Source organism: Microcaecilia unicolor, chromosome 8, assembly GCF_901765095.1.
Source record: "Microcaecilia unicolor chromosome 8, aMicUni1.1, whole genome shotgun sequence".
Classification (NCBI taxonomy): domain Eukaryota; kingdom Metazoa; phylum Chordata; class Amphibia; order Gymnophiona; family Siphonopidae; genus Microcaecilia; species Microcaecilia unicolor.
In genome coordinates this window covers 76,230,917-76,247,525 of record NC_044038.1, presented here as the reverse complement: position 1 = coordinate 76,247,525, position 16,609 = coordinate 76,230,917, and the positions used below count along the sequence as shown (strand labels likewise).

The 16,609-nt window shown below is 44.6% G+C and overlaps 1 protein-coding gene across 3 annotated transcripts in view; it reads left to right on the top strand.

Annotated features, from left to right (window-relative positions):
- LOC115475630 (ly6/PLAUR domain-containing protein 3-like) overlaps window positions 1–16,609 on the top strand; it is a 268,277-nt gene that overhangs the window by 21,153 nt on the left and 230,515 nt on the right. For all 3 annotated transcript variants that reach the window (XM_030211510.1, XM_030211509.1, XM_030211515.1), the window contains exons 3-4: window positions 1,163–1,294; window positions 10,127–10,306. In XM_030211510.1, the coding sequence (XP_030067370.1) occupies window positions 1,163–1,294; window positions 10,127–10,306 (312 nt within the window). The remainder of the gene's footprint in view (window positions 1–1,162; window positions 1,295–10,126; window positions 10,307–16,609) is intronic.

The window sequence follows — 16,609 nt, the reverse complement described above, 5'->3', positions numbered from 1 at the left end:
ATGTCCTCCCCGCCGGCACTGATTACCTCCGTTGAAGCGGCCACGTCTTTGAAAGCCCTGCCCGTCTCTAGCCTTCCCTTCGTGAGTTCGTTCTCTCAGAGTCAGTCCCACCTTCTGACATCATTTCCACGAGGGCGGGACTGACTCTTAGGGAACGAACTCACGAAGGGAAGGCTAGAGACGGGCAGGGCTTTCAAAGACGCGGCCACTTCGACGGAGGTAATAAAAAAGATTTACATGCAGGGCATGGATGGGATCTGGAGGGGAGGGCAGGGGAGAGAAGAGAATCGCTGGGTATGGATGGATGGAGGGGAGGGCAATTGTTGGACAGATGGAGGGGAGAGGAGGGAAGGGAAGACAGGAAGGAGATGCACATGAATGGAGGGGAAGGGAGTTATCAGCATGCATGCAACAGCAAAAATCACATTAATTATTCAAAAGCATGCCAAATGCTTTTAAAGTTCTGTTATTCAGGTTAAATTGCCCTGTTGGCACTTTGTGATAAATAATTAGATTTTGGGTTGCTGTTTGGGCACTCGGTCTCTGAAAGATTCGCCATCACTGTGATACACTGTGGTGACAATGAGATTTTAAAAACATGTAAGGAGAGGCCAACCATGAATTTTACACTTCATGAACACTTGGGGCCCTTTTACTAAGGTGCGAAGGCGCCTATGTGCATCCAATTCATGTCTATTTGGAAGTACTGCCCGGCTACTGCGAGTGTCCTATAGGCGCGGCAGAAAATATATTTTATTTTCTACTGCGTGGCGCTAACCGGGTGGTAATTGGCAGTGTATGCACGTTGACGATTACCTCCCAGTTAACACGTGAGACCTTACCACTAAGTCAATGGGTGGCGGTACAGTCTCAGGCCCAAAATGGACAAGTGTCAATTATTGGCTCAAAAAAATGCCTTTTTTGCAGGTGCGCTGAAAAATGGACCTGCACGTGTCCAATACACGCGTCTACACAAGAACAGGTCACTTTTCGGTGCACCTTAGTAAGAAGACCCCTTGGTCAGAATCTAAATATTTGCAACAATATGTCCTGTAGGATTCATTGGAAGAATCCATGCACCAAATGTATGGAAGGAACTGACTTCTGGAGCTGAGTTTTCAGTCACTGCAGGTTATAAAGAGTAAATCTTTTTTCATTTCAGTGGCTGAGAGTCTTCAGTGCTACAGCTGCATAGATGAAGGGGACAACGGATGCTCTCCTCCTAATATTACCATAGTCAAGTGCGTTCTGCCTATGGATACCTGCTATGAGTACACGCAGACTGTCGGCACAGGTATGATAACTAGGGTGGAGAGGAGGAGAAGAAACATCATTGGGCCCTTTTACTAAGCCATGTAAGGGCCTACGTGCACCCAACACACATCAGTTTGGAGTTACTGCCTGGCTACCGCAAGGCCCATGTGGTAATTAAATTTTTGACGCGCATCCACTACGATTTATTTTCTGGCGCGGTGAAAATTGGGTGGTAACTCCAAATTTGATGCACGTAGGCGATTACTGCACAGTTAACGTGAGAGACCTTACCGCTAAGTCAATGGCTGGCAGTAAGGTCTCAGACCCAAAATGGACATGTGCCAATTTTTATTTTGCCACACGTCCATTTTTGGTCCCCCTAAAAAAGGTCTTTTTTGCAAGTGTGCTGAAAAATGGACTTGTGCACGTCCAATACACGTGTCTACAACAGCGCAGGCCATTTTTCAGCGTACCTTACTAAAAGGACCCCTTAGCTAAAGTTGATTGTGGAGTAGATTGCAATGAATGCAGTCTGGGCGGTGGCAGTGTACACAGTATAGAAAGAATCCTAACAATCATGATTCCATGATCCTAAGAGGGTAATTTTGTAAAATGTTGCCTAGATTGATATATTTTGGTCCTATTTTATTTTTTAAAATCTCTTTATTGATCAAGAGGCACATAGATCAACTACATCCAGAAAATGTTCACAGCGAATTAATAATCAAAAGAGAAAAAACTGACAAGCACAATCTCAATGAACCTTGTTTCTTCCCCATTATCCACCAATGTTTTATCTAATCACTCCTGAATTCAGCATCCTTCCCCCACCCCCAAGAAAATGTTCAACTAAAGTCTTTAGAACGCAAGTAAAATATAAAATTCAACACTGCAGCACATGCTCCTTTCATGAGGATTCTGTATATTCCAGAAAGGCTCTAAATGGTGCTCAGAAATGGGCACTGGAAAAGATCAGCGCTAAACGCCCTTTATAGAATAGCACTTGGTGTCGATTCCTGCATTATAACTTTGGGTGTCAGCCATATGCCTGCTGAACCCTGAGGTAATTGCTGGCGCCCAAGTTAACCCACTATTCTGTAACATTGTGTACAACTTTTAGGGACGCCTGATCCGTTCATGCCCCTCCCATGGCCATTCCCCCCTTTGAGAATGTCTCTCAAACAACCTAAAAAATAAAAGGATGGCTAGCCGATATTTAAAACTATTTAACCTGCAAGGAATGGCTCCTGGCCTGTTAAATAGCCTAAAGCCGGCAAAGTGCAAATATTCAGCACAAAATAGCTGGCTATCTTGGCTGAATATTACCGCTTAGTGGGTATGCAACATAGCCGGTTAGTGCCAATATTCATTGGCTGACTGGCTAAGTTTAGCAGCTAGATAGGCCCACGTAAATAGCAGGTCTGTCTTTGGCCACTATAACTTAGCCCCCCAAAATTCAATGCCGGTCTTCCGCAGTGAGTACTGTGTCTCAACTCCATTCCTCACCCCAGTCCACTTCTAGTTTAGGGACATCTTTTAGCCCCATTGAGAGGGTGTCTCCCCCAGCTCCTGGAAGATCTAATGATTTGTTATTAGCTCTAAAGTTGCAAGAAACTGCTCCTCCTAGTGGTGCAATTTTTAATGGGAAGTAGAGTTCTTCCTCTGTGGTTGTTAAAGACCCTTTACCTATACCAAACTAAGGGGCCCTTTTACTAAAGGGTTGGTGCGTAGCAATGGGCTTGTCGCACACCAGTCCTTTACTACCGCTAGGTTAGCATGGGAGCCCTTAGTGCCATCTCAATGGGTGGTAATAAGGGCTGCCCACTGAAATGGCTATGCGGTAAGTGGTTAACTTACCGCAAGGCCATTTCTTTTCTCCAAAAATGGGCAGCCCTTTACTTGCTGTGGTAGAAGGGGGCCTCAGCGCGCGTCAAAAACATGCGCTGATGCTAGTACAGGCCCCCTTTTACCACAGCTTGGTAAAAGGACTCCAATACATATAGCGACCTCAAATACAACTCACACGCTCATTCATAGGCTCTTAATCATTCAGAACCACAGGCACACACAAACTTACAGTCTCTCACCCAATCACATTCCTAGAAAATGTACAGGCTCCTTTGCGTAATAATCAAACATTGTTTGTCAGCAGTCAAATAGTCCACATTATTCCCGGCATTGGGGGGGGGGGGGGGGGGCAAACAGGGCAGTTGGCTTGGGCTCCACAGTTCCTGGGGGCCCCTGTGGTTCACCATCTCTTCAGACCTGCCAAATATCCCGCATTGAGCAGGAGACTTCCGCTTTGGCGGGTCATCTTCCGCACTCCCGCCAAGGTAAGTCTCCTGCTGACAGGGGCGGTCTTATAATCAGGCACTCTGCAGCATTCCTTCTCCAGCATCTTTCCCTTCTCTTCTATTTGCCACCGCTGCTCCCCCGGACTGTCATCTCTTCTTTTCCTTCTTCTCTCCCTTAACCCTCTTCCCCTGAGTGCTACCTTTAATTTGTTTCAGAATTTGCCGGGCGGTGGCAGCAATTCACAGGTGCTGCCCTGCCACCAGCCCCACATTTTCTCTCTACTGCGTTGGCCCGTCCTCTCTGAGGTAACTTCCTGTTTCCACTGGGGCGGGCTGCGCAGCAGAGAGAGAAGATGTCGGGCTGCCTGCAGGGCAGCGCCTGTGAATCACTGCTACCGCCTGTCAAGTTTTGAAACAAATTAAAGGTAGGCTTAGGGGAAGAGAGTTGAGGGAGGAAGAGGGGAGATGCTGGCTTGCTGGGTGGGTAGGGGAGTGTGAGAGAAGTTGAGCATGGGGCAAAGAGGCTAGATAAAACAGGAGACAGTATGAGCCTATCTAGCCTTTAATCTTTTTCTATTGTTTTCAATAACGTTTGCTATTGTTTTTGCTATTCTATTGGGTGAACCAGTGTATTAGCAATCTACACATATATTGGATAGCATTATATGGGCTGAATCCAGTATATGTGGAGATTGGCACCACACTGGTTCACTCAAAACAATAGCAAATTTTATTGAAAACAATAGTAAAAAGATTATTGGAAATAATGGACTGCCTAAGCATGGCCCAACTGTAAAAAGTCTAATGCAGTTCTAGTTGGATAGGTAGTACCTTAAAAGGTGGAGGAGAAAATATTTTTTTACTTATTTGACATCTTTGAAAGCTTCCCATATGTATATTTAAATATCATGAAATAACAATTGAATATCACTAAAACAGCTTCAAAAAATAATTGTAGCTGGTAGAGAAACAGCAGTTATAAACTCTGCATTTTGTGCTCATTTTTCTACACAGCTCTATACAATACAGATGGCCTAATTTTAGTGAGGATATACTGTTTCCCGATGTGTTCATAATAACTGTTGTTGTAATCTGCCTTGAGAAGCCTGGTGTTATAAAGTTGGAATATTCTGAAATTAAATGGAAATAAAATTAAACTCTTTCTTTGGGGCACATGGAATCACATCTGCATCTCTTTTGTAGAAGTTTACATTTTAAATGCACAAACTGATTATTCTGTTTTGAACATGTTTCAGGGACAAGTGATTTTATAAGTCAAAATAAAAATAAATATTTTGTTTCATGCAGATCTCTTATGTTGAAAAATAACTAAATGGGCTAAAAGCCCCTAATGGGCTTTCTTATATTTTGTTGTGATGACTTATACTGTGGCAACATTGAAAACTTTTATCTCTACCTGGTCGATAATAAACCAGTGCCATAATCTTGGAGTGGGTTTAAGTTCAAAGTGAAGGGGCCAAGGTCCCCTTGTGTTATGTCCCTGGGGGGAATAGATGCTGGATAGAGTGAACTGAAACACTCTCTCTTACCCATCCCTGCTGTCACTGATTCATATAAAATATTTTCTGGAATAGCTGTGGGACTGAGGTGTGCCAGGGGGTGGAACCATGAAGTAGAGTGGGTGTAGCCAAGGCAGAATAGGTGGGGCTGGGATGTGTACTAAAATCTCCCTCTCAAAAATCAGGACCTTTTGGCAGCTCTGTCACACATGGTCTTGTTGACAGGAGATCATCGGCATCAGCGATTCTGATACGCTGCCTGTGACTCTCCAGCAACTGACCCTCTGCCACTTTCTACCCCCTTCTGATGCAACTTCCTGTTTGAAACTCGGCGGCGGCAGAGGAACAGCACCGGGACAGTCTCAGGCAGCGTATCAGAATCACTGCTGTGCCGAAGCTGCCGATGATCTCCTGTCAACCAATTACAATGTAAGGCAGGTAAGAAAGGAAGGGAGACCTCAGATCAGAGTGGCAAGAAGGGAGAAAAGATGGGGGACCGTGGGGGTACCCTGGAGCTATTTTAAACTAGACCGGGAGGAGGGGATGGTGGAGGAAGAAACAATGAGCCTGGGAACAGGAGAGGAGGAGAGAGAGATATCAATGGGGTGGAGGGAGGGAAGAAAGATGGAAAGATATTGGACTCAGGAGTGCTGGGAAAGGAGAGAATGATGCTAGATGGGAGGTCAGTTGGGAAGAAAGAGAAAGATGTTGGACCCAGGGAAGGAAGGGAAGGAGAGGCAGATGTTGAACAATGGGAGGGGAGGAGGTAGGGAGTGATGCTGGCATATGTGGAATAGGGTGGGAGGGGAACAACAGTAGCAGGTAAGAGAGAGGGAGCAATATTGGACCATGGAGGGGAGAAAGAGGAAGAGAGATGATTGACCATGGGGGAGGCGCAGGAGGGTACAGAGATGGGACAGGAATATGATAGGAGCGTGGAGCAAAAGGGGACAGCCCCCTTTTCAGCCCCATCCCCATTCTCCCATCTGCCTCCCTTTTCAGCCCTAGGCACATTCTCCCACATGCCTGAGCCACAGCAAAAGGGAGGTGTTAGGCCATGTGGTTGGTGAGGGGATAGGGAGAGGAAATATTGGGCTCCAGCAGTCGAGGGAGGGAGGGAAGGAGAGTGAGGGGAAATAGTGGAAATGGTGGAACCATGTGAGACAGGCCAAGGAGGGATGGCAAGATAATTAGTGAGAGGGGGATAGGCATAGGCGCCCAGTATAAGAGGCTTGGACAGGCTAAGCCTCCCCTGCTGTGCTCTGAGAGGTTTAAATTGTTGATTTACCTCCATCCTCACAGCAGGAGCTGCAGTGAAAGCCCTCTAGCCTTGTGTAACCAATTGTAGAAATTGGTTTATGGTTTGTTTACCTTACTGCTGGGAGAGCAGGGGGAGGGGGGGTTGGCTGGGTTGCCAGGGAGATATTTAACGAGGATGACTTCCTGACCTGCACTGAGAACAGATAGCAGCAGAATCGGACAACCAGACAACAAAGGTAGAAAAGATCATTTTATTTTCATTATAGTGTTTGGAATATGTCCACTTTGAGAATCAGGTGCTCAACATTAAAAGTTTATATTTATTTACTTATTTATGGCATTTCATCCCACATTAAACATGAATTAGGGTGTTTTGTGGCTCTACATGAGAATTGTGATGATATGATCCCTTGTTTCATATTGTTGACAGTCTGCATTTTCCGTATGGGTGGTATATTGGTGTATTAGGTTCTGCCCAGTGCAGTGGCGTAGGAAGGGGGGGGGGGCGGGAGGGACGGTCCGCCCCGGGTACACGCGCTCGGGGGGTGCCGGCCCCGCTGGTTCCCTGCTCTCTCTGCCCCGGAACAGTTTAATTCCTGTTCCGGGGCAGAGAGAGCAGGGAACCAGCGGGGCCGACGCAGTGCCGAGTGACGTGCACTCGGGGCGGATCGGCCCTCCCGCAGGTAACAATGCGGTCCGGGGGGGGGGGCGCTCCGGGGGGGGGGGGGGGGGGGTCGCGCCGTGCTGCTCCCGGGGGAGTGCGCAGCGGGGACCCGCCCTGGGTGCCGTTAGCCCTCGCTACGGCACTGGCCCAGTGTAATATTTATGGTACAGTAAGGTTCTGAGTGTGTTTTTGCACATAGTTGTGCATAGTGTTTTGCAGTTGAGTGATTGTGGTTAGTATATGCTTTGAGCAACCACTTTATTCTTTGACATATGATACATATCTAATATTTAAATTTAATAAAAGGTATTAATTGTGACTTTTATTTTTATTTATTTATTTTTTTCTGTGTGTTATCAGACAATTATGGATTTAAGCTCCACCCCTGGCCCCACCCCTAACCCCACCCCTTTAGCCTCCCCAAACAGTTGGGCCACCGACCGCCTATGGGGATAGGGAATACAGAGGTAGAAATGTTGTAATGGAAGGTAGATGAAAGATCGAAGGGAATAGCAGGCTGGGAAAGGAGTGATGGGAAATGGGACAGCTAAGGAATGAGAGAAGAATATGGAAAATTATTAGGTAGCTGAAAAGTTAAAAGAAGAAGGGTGAGAAAGAAGATGAAGTTTGAGTGGATAGAGAGGCTGAAAAGAAAAAAAGAGATAAGACAGATAAGGGAAGGATCAATATGTCAGAGACAGGTGTAGTGAAGGAATATAAAAGACAGGAGAGAGAAGAAAAGACAAATAAACAAAAGTAGCTGGAAAGAGAATTAACAGAAGACGGAGAAACTAGGACCAACATGACGGAAAAATAAAATGTCCAGACAACAAAGGTAGAAAAAAGTTTTTTTTATTTTTAATTTATTAACTGGAATTTAACTTTGGGATTTGTGTATCACAAATGACTTTGTATTATGTTTATTGGCATAGACAGAAGGTTGATTGTGGTGGTAGGGGGGGGGGGGGAACAGGGCTGAACTTAAGTGGGTGGGCACAAAATTGTCTCCCTGCCTTCTGCCCCCCCCCCCCCCCCCCCCCCCCCCCTGAATGCAAACTATGACTTCCTGAGCTGGCAGGGATCTTCAGGTCACTCCAGGTGAAGACTTCCTCTTCATTTACTGCTCTGATAGCCAGAACTCTTCCAGGCTCTGCAGCCAGTGGCAGTGTCCCTGAGCTGCTGCCACCACTGCTGACCTACACCCATGAATACTTATTTTTTCTGCATACATGAAAACTGAGCATGCATGGGGTCCAGCAATGGCGGCGGCAACAGCTTGAGGACACAGCCACCAGCTGCAGAGCTTGGAGAGCTCTGGCTGCCGGATCAGAGGAGGTGGTCTTCAGCACACAAAAAAAAGAGAACCATGGACGTGCGGCCCAAAAAGGCTGCAACGGAAACGAAAGAAAACTTACCAAGGGCAAAAACTAAGGAAAAAGAGGGTTTGTTTGTTTTTAAACTGTGTATAGTTTTAGGGTGGGATTTATTCCTCCCAGTGCAGAGAAACAACCACTGCTATCTTAAGGATGAATGAACCCCATCCCAGGCTGCTTCTGGTTTACTTACCTCATTTATCTGAACTCCTCAATTTCCAGAGCGGTACACTTAACTCTGAATAGTTAAGGAGAAAGCAATCAGGGGAGAACAGTGGATATGAGTTATCAATTGGATACTTTTATTTATGATCCACCAAGTATAATTACAATTGGTCATTGCTCTGTAAGTACAATCTACAGAACACCATTTGTGATGAGAAGTACAACTAAATTGGTTATAGGAATATAGTATCCCAGCTGCACATAGGTGTTTTCTGGGTCTTAGTCTTATGTGATATATTTTACCACTCAAAGGTATTCATGAGAAAGCAATTGGGTAATTTGCCAATTCTGATGCGCTACATTTGTTTCTCATGGAGAGAGAGCAGCCGTGGCCGCCCCACTCCCTACAAGTAGGAAGTACACTCATTTTTATAGGTCCACTAAAGATACAGATAAGCACACCTGATTGGATCTATGTTAATGTCATAGTTAACACTGATTGGCTATGGTAATGAGTAGGTTCAAATCTTGTAAACATGTTTATATCTTTAGAGTCGTTTACCACAAGCTTAAGCAAGCCCCCTGCACCTGGTCTCTTCCTATGAAGCCATCTTTGTCCTGTTTTTCAAAACCAATTGTTACCAACATATTGCTACATCTTCCTGAGGAGCCATTTTGTACTATTTTTCACTAACACATTTGTGGCCACCATGTTGCTAAATAGTGTTACCCTGTCAGACCCCCACCCTTGTGGTTTTCTGTTTGTTCTGCAGTGTTTCAAAACTGGAGTTCAAGTCAGAGACACAGGCCTATAAGTTTTTATCTCATTTTGGATCCTGAACCCAAAGTCTCAGGCCTAGGACCCAATAACAATATTATTCAATTGGAAAAATGAAAAGGGGAAAAAGGCGATATAAAACAAGAAAAAAGCGGTAAACTACCGGCGAAAGACACCTACGTTTTTCCTGGGACCTGAGTGAGAGGGGCCGGCAAGCAGCCACTCTCCACCATGGAAAAGAAAATTCTGAGGCGGGAACGGACGTGCGCGGGCGGGAAGATGGCCGCGCATGCACAGTGCATCTGCCCCGCATCCTATGGACTGTCGCACAGCTTTTTAGATTTTACTAGAAAATCTTCCGTTCCTGGGGCTGCCGTGGACGCCGACCCATCAGTGAGAACAAGCAGCCTGCTTGTTCTCAGAGAATAGGCAATTACAGAAGTAAAAATATTGAAAAACAATACAAAGTATGGCATGGTATACTATTTACAATGTCAACACAATACGTAATAGAACATTATAGGTGATAGAGAAGGGTAAAGCAGAGATTAACATATAGAAGTGTTAGAAAGTAAGGTGATTGATTTAAAGAAAGTTGCACATGAAGTCAGAGAGATGGTTAAATATTATCTCAGCTAGGGTAGGAGTGGATAAACATGTTTTAGTTGGCGTAAATGGCCACGACTAAATATAGTCGCAGGGATGGGTGCTACGTGTATTCTATAAACTGCGCCTTTATAAAATTACATCCGTAATGTAGATATCTCTAATTGTATAATACATGCCACTCACTATCTGCTCTTTCCTTTCTATGCCAGGTTCCTCCATGGTGACAAGACAGAAGAAAGGCTGCAGTTTGGGATCTCAAAAGAGTATTCAAGGAGATGATATTAATGAGGCTATGTACCATATTAGTAATATCAGGGGCTGCAGCACCGATTTCTGCAACAATAAGCTGCAAAACGCAAGAGAGAGAACACCTCCACTCATTACCGTGGGTAAGACATTCAGGGCCCGATGCACAATGGCAGCCGTAAAATAGGACTGCCTCAGTAAAAGTTAGCGACTCATTAACATCCAGCAATGCACAAAGGGGATCACATGCAAATGAGCTGCACAGATTCCCCTTTGTGCTTCGCTTGCTGTCAAATGCATTTGACAGCTCTGATGCACTGGACCTCCCCCAGACCCCACACTTTTTAAAAAGTATCTCTGGTGGTGCAGTGGACCCTGACTCCCCCCCTCCCCCAAATCTGCTTAGCCCTGCCCAGTACATCCCAGAATGTACTGGGCAGGGCCTGGAAGCCACCATTTTGTTTCAAGCGGGCCCGAGGCGGGAGGGAGGAGCTATTGTTCCTGACCTCCTTGTAAAAGTAGGAGGGGTGTGGGTGGGATCGGGACCAGGAGGGCCATGGGGAGGGGGGTCAGGGTCCACTGGACCACCAAGAAAATTAAATAAAAAGATTTGTGTGTGTGTGTGTGGGGGGGGGGGGGGGGGGGTGCCGGGTTCTATTGGACCACCAGGGAAATTAAAAAAAAATTTAATGGGTGGGTGCACCTGGAGGTGAGAGGTAGGACGCACAAGCAGGCAGCCTTTGCATCTGCCTGCTTCTACTTCTCTCCTCTCCAACAGCTCCAGATCAGCCATAAAATTTGCTACTTAAATTATGGCTACTCTGGAGCTGTGCATCCCCTGGAATACACATTAGAATACTAATGAGCTCATTGTAATACATTTGTGTGGGGTTCTCAGTAGCTGCTAAAATGGACTTTCATGTATACTTGAAATATAAGATACAGGTGCTCCAAATTGTATGAGATAAAGGTATTTTGTCTCATCCATGCTGCCCATTTTCTACTTCACCACTTCGAAGATTCTCCCCAAAATACTTAGAACTTTTCATGCTGGAAATGTAGAGAAGGAGATGAAACCTAACAGCTTTACCTACTCTGATTCCTTTCAACAAAGAGTCAATATTGAAAAGTCTTTTAATAGGGTGATTTTGTGTAGTGCGCGCCAAATTACTACTACTGTCCGAGTAGCATGCCACCCAGCGGTAATTTCAGAATTGGCGCATGCTGCCTGATTAGCACAGGGTTAGTGCGGAAGCCCTTAGTGCCTACAAAATAGGTGGCAGTAAGGGCCCACATGGTAATGGCCATACGCTAATTGAGGAATTAGCGTGTGGTCATTACAGAACAAAATGGAAACGTGGCATTTTACAGCCTTGCTAAAAGTGACTGCAGCGTACAGGTGAACCCATGTGTTAACAACAGCGCTGGCCACTTTTTAGCATGTCTTAGTAAAAAGGCCCCTAAGCCTAGATTTTAATGTTCTTTAGTAAAATGTTCTCTTAGTTTACCATGTTGTTTATGGGATCTTTTTTTTTTTTTACCTGGGTTTTCCTTTGTTTCAGGGTAATAGTGTTCAAATAGTGTGTCTTCTTGTTCAGCAGTGTGTCATGATAGTGTAGATTATTGAGCAATAGGTTGCACTATTAAGTTATAGTGCACAAAATTTGAGCATAAGTACACAAGCATCACCATACTGGGACAAACCTAAGGTTCATTAAGCCCAGTATCCTGTTTCCAACAGTGGCCAATCCAGGTTACAAGTACCTGGCAAGATCCCAAATGAGGAAAACAGAATTTATGCTGCTTATCTCAGGAAAGCACAAAACAAAAAACATCTACACTGAAGAAATAACTAAACAAATATGATACCATTCATACTAAAACAAAAAAAAAAATTATAATGCTGCATTATAAAGGTGAACATTCTTTAAATGTTTGATTTTCTTTCCCCTTATCGTGATTTTTTCGAATACACTCTGAAAAAAATATGTTTTTAAAGCTTTACGAAAGCAAGTATATGATTCTTCCACTCTAATTGCTTTTGGAAGGCAGTTCCACAGTGTAGGGGATAAAAAAAAGAAAGCTGAGGCTCGCGTAGATTCCCATCTAGCCCTTAAGGGTGACGGAATTACGAATCTGTTATCTGTAAGTGAACGAAGTGTACGTGTCCGTGAGTACGGTATAGTAAGATTTGCTAGATGCGATGGGGTTGATAAATGAAGTGCTTTATGTGTCAAAATGAGGACCTTAAATTTTACTCTGTCTTCAATCAGAAGCCAGTGAAGATAGTGTAAGAGAGGTGTGATCCTATCATATTTTGAGGCCTGACAAATAATATGGGCAGCCGTATTTTGGATCGTTTGTAAATGTTTTAAATTGGCCTTGGTGAGACCTGCATAAATGATATTACAGTAATCAAGAAATGTTATGATATAGGCATATGTTAGGGTTCTTTCCTTTTGTTTCAGCATAATAACATAGGAAATGTAGTTGACCTTTCCCATGTTGTTTCAAATGAATACACATCCCTAGCTAATGCTGTTATCATGCGCTACCTACAGCAGGGCCTGTTCTCTATCCACCAATCCAAAAATTGTTCTAGTGGGCTAGAAAGTAAACCCCAAAACAAAACAATAAAACCAACAACCTTGCAGACAGCCAGTAATAGCATAAATGTATTAGATGAGCAGCTTAAAAAAATAGGGCTCTAAATGTTCTAGATGTTCACCCCAATGCACAACATGTTTCGGCAACAAAGTGCCTGCCTCGGGGCAACATCAGAACAACTTTGTCAAGACATGATCCCACTTGTGGTATAAACACCTGAGAAATCCAAAACTTGCTTACAATGGGCTCTCAGAGCACACTGCACACTTAAACTGACTGGGTGTTTTATGTGAAGTGTCTTTCTTGTCATCACATGCAGAAGGATCCATACATTTCACCTAAGAGAACAGTAAAGATAAATTGCTTACAACTGAGTATGTTCTAAAGCAGTGACAAAAAAACAGTGTAAACACAATCCCTCTCCTAGTACTCTGCAGGAACTATTCCTTCTATACCATCCATATGTTATATGGTGTGAAGCCCCGTCCAGCGTATCCCGGGATGCACTGGGCAGGGCTGGGTGCTGCCATTTTCGAGGCGGCATTGATGGAAGAGGAGGGAGACCACCTCCCTCCTCCGAGGGTAGGGGGTGGGGAAGGGCCGCTAGTCCACCAGGTGGGGGGGAGGATTGTCCTGCAGTCCACTGGGCCACTAGGGACAAATCTAAGGGGATGCTGGGAGTGGGGTTAGGGGGGCTGGAGATCTACCGGATCTCCAGCCCCCCCCAACGTGGTGTCAGGGAGGTCAGACCTCCAGCCCCCATTTCGTTTTGCTCAGGGTGGGGGTTGTTGGGGGTCTGGTGGTCCCATGCACCTCCAGCCCCTGTGTTTGACAGGTCTGGGTTTTGACAGTCCAGACCTGTCAAACAAGTGTGGGAGGATTGCGCTTAGGCAGAATCCTCCTGCACTTCTATCACATGATCAGAGAGAATAACCTGCTTAAATTTGCATGCAATTATCTCTGATCATAGGGGCGGTAAAGCCCCCCCCCGTGCTCTTCCAGTGCTATTTTTAGAGTGCTGTTTGGAACAGCGCGGAGCTTTTGATCATCTGCCCATAAGAACAGTACAGCCTTAACATGGCTGAGCTGCCTGGAATGCTCAGTAATTTAAGTGGGGTGATGGGCAGGGAAGTGGAGGGGAGAGAATGCCATAGGGTTTGGTAGAGAAGGAGAGCCACAGAACCTTGTTGGGGGAAAATCAGGAAAGCTAGTAGTTGTGCGCCAATCTGAGGAGGGAAAGGGATAGTGGTGAGGGACAGGGTGGTGATAGGGTTTCTGGCGTCCCCCCTGCGGCTTATTAGCTGGTGCCCCCTATCCATCCAGCATCTCCTCTCTCTCTCTTTTCTCCTCCCAACCCAAACCCCCTCCCCTCCCGTCTAGCACCTTCCCTCTCCCCTCCCCTGGGCAGCAGAATGCATTTTTGTTTGGGGGGATCCAAGCTCTTCTTGAGATTCTCTTTTTTTTTTTTTCTTTATTTACAAATTTTTTGTTTACATCCAATAATATAAACTTGAAATATCAGCAATCGAATAAAGGTAATCAAACTACTATAACCTAAACAGGTTAAATTATACAGGAAAAAAGAGTTTACATTTGTCCCCAATAGGTGGATCAAGACACTAGGAAATTTAAATCTATATAATAAATCAAAAAATAAAACGGGAGGGGCTACGGATGTCTACAGCCGACGTTACAGCACTGTAATTAGGGAGGCAAAACAGTTGGCGACTTAACATTTTCAAAGGGGAAAAAATATATAATTATTCATTTCAAAAGTTACAAAGCATTTACAGGGAAACTTTAACAAGAAAGTAGCACCCAATTTAACAACTCTAGATCTATAAGAAAGAAATTCTTTCCTCCTTTTTTGTGTACTTCTTGGCATATCAGGAAAAATTTGAACTTTTTGTCCCAAAAACATTTCATTTAAATGGCGAAAATAGAGTCTCAAAATATTGTTTCTATCAAGTTCAAGAGCAAATGATACAATCAGCGTGGTTCTCTCTGTTACAAGCTCCAGAGTGTTTTCAAGAAACTCAGTCAAGTTTAAACTTGGGGTTACTTGTGGTTGTTCATTCAGTTGTTTCACTATCCCTGAAATATATTGGGTCCTCGTTATAGGGGGATATCCCTCCATAGGAATCCCCAATATTTCACTTGAAGTACTTCTTGAGCATATCCACTGCTGAAATTAAGGGTGACTTGGGAAAATTCAAAAACCGCAGGTTATTTCTCCTCCCATTATTCTCCGGATATTCTATTTTTCTCTCTTGGGTTTCTTTATCTTTAATCAAAGTAATTGTTAAATTCTTTAATTGTTTAACTTCATTTTCAATCACCTCAATTTGCCCTCTGTGTTCTTGAACGTCTTTAGTCAATGTTTGATAGGATTGTTTTAAGTCCTTAATTTCGCCAGTAAAAGAAACATTCATCTGCAGTAATGTCTTGTTCACCCCCTGGATTGCTTCCCACAATGTCTCCATTGTCACCCTCATTGGTCTCTTCATACCTCCAATATCCTCGGAAGGTAGATCCTGGGTTCCAGGGGCAGCGTCCAGCGTCTGTCCCCGACTCGTTGTTTCCATCACAGGAGTCTGTGTGCCGAAAGATCCTCCTTCCGCAAGCAGCAAGGCTGCATTCCCCAGATGCTGCGGTCCTGCCGGCGCCATCACACTTCGGGGTTGTGGAGGGGGGGTGAAGTCGGGAGGACTCAGCGTCACTCCCTCAGCGCTGCGCTCGGTTCCCGAAGGAGTCGAACCCATCGAAGTAGGCATTCTTTCGCCCGGGGTCCTGACTCCAAAGCTCTCCAGCGTCGTTTGCTTCAAGATTGGAGTCGACGTTGGCACCATGGAGGTAGGGGCCTGCGTTTTCCCCTTTCTCTTTCCCATTTTTTAAAAATCGGAAAGAGAACATCTGTCAGCTTTTACGTTCGCTGGAACCGCGGAGCCCAGGGCTCACACAGCCATTAGCGCCGCCATCTTGATCCTCCGAGATTCTCTTGTCTATCGTCTAATCACGGGTGTGAACCCAGATAGGAGAAAGTAAAACCAACTTTCTCCGATCCGGGTTCACACCCGTGATTATACACAAGAGAATCTCAAGAAGTAGATCAAGGAGACGCTACAGTACAACTACAAGACCAATCTTTGAGAAAACAAGATTTGTCACATTAGATGGTGAAAGATATAAGAAGTGAGTTTTCTTATGGTGAAAAGACTAGTGATGCAGGCCTGATAGGCCGAAACACAGCTGTGTCGAGTCTCACTCACCGACCATTTAACTGTATTTTTTATTTTTTATTTTTGTTTCATTTTGTCTACCAACCAATAAATTTGTTTTCAACTGGATTTTTACTCGAAGCGTCATCCTCTTTAATTTTTGAGTCATCTTCGCTGTTTTGTTTCTGCATTCCCAAATCAGCCAATAAAATTTGCAGCAGCAGGCTCAGAGCAGAAATACAATTACAAAAACATTTTGCTCAAACTCTGGTGTCACAAGAATGAGAGAAACAAACTCCTCCACTACCAGACACTGAGAACTAGCACAAAACCTTGCAAATAGACAGTCAAACTGTACTAACCCTACCTATGAAAGTCAGCAGTGCAAATATTCTAGAACACCAGAATACCTCCAATTGGTAAAAGAACACCTGAACACAAAATCTACATGTTAAAATAATCCTTCTCTGTGATTAAAAAAGGAAAACACACGTCACCTAGTAAAAAAGAAAAAGAGAGCAAGAGAGACAAAAATGAAATTGAAAACCCAGAAACCAGATTACGAGCAGTGGAAAACAGAGAAACGAGAAACAGAAATGCATTTCCTTCTGTACAAAATAA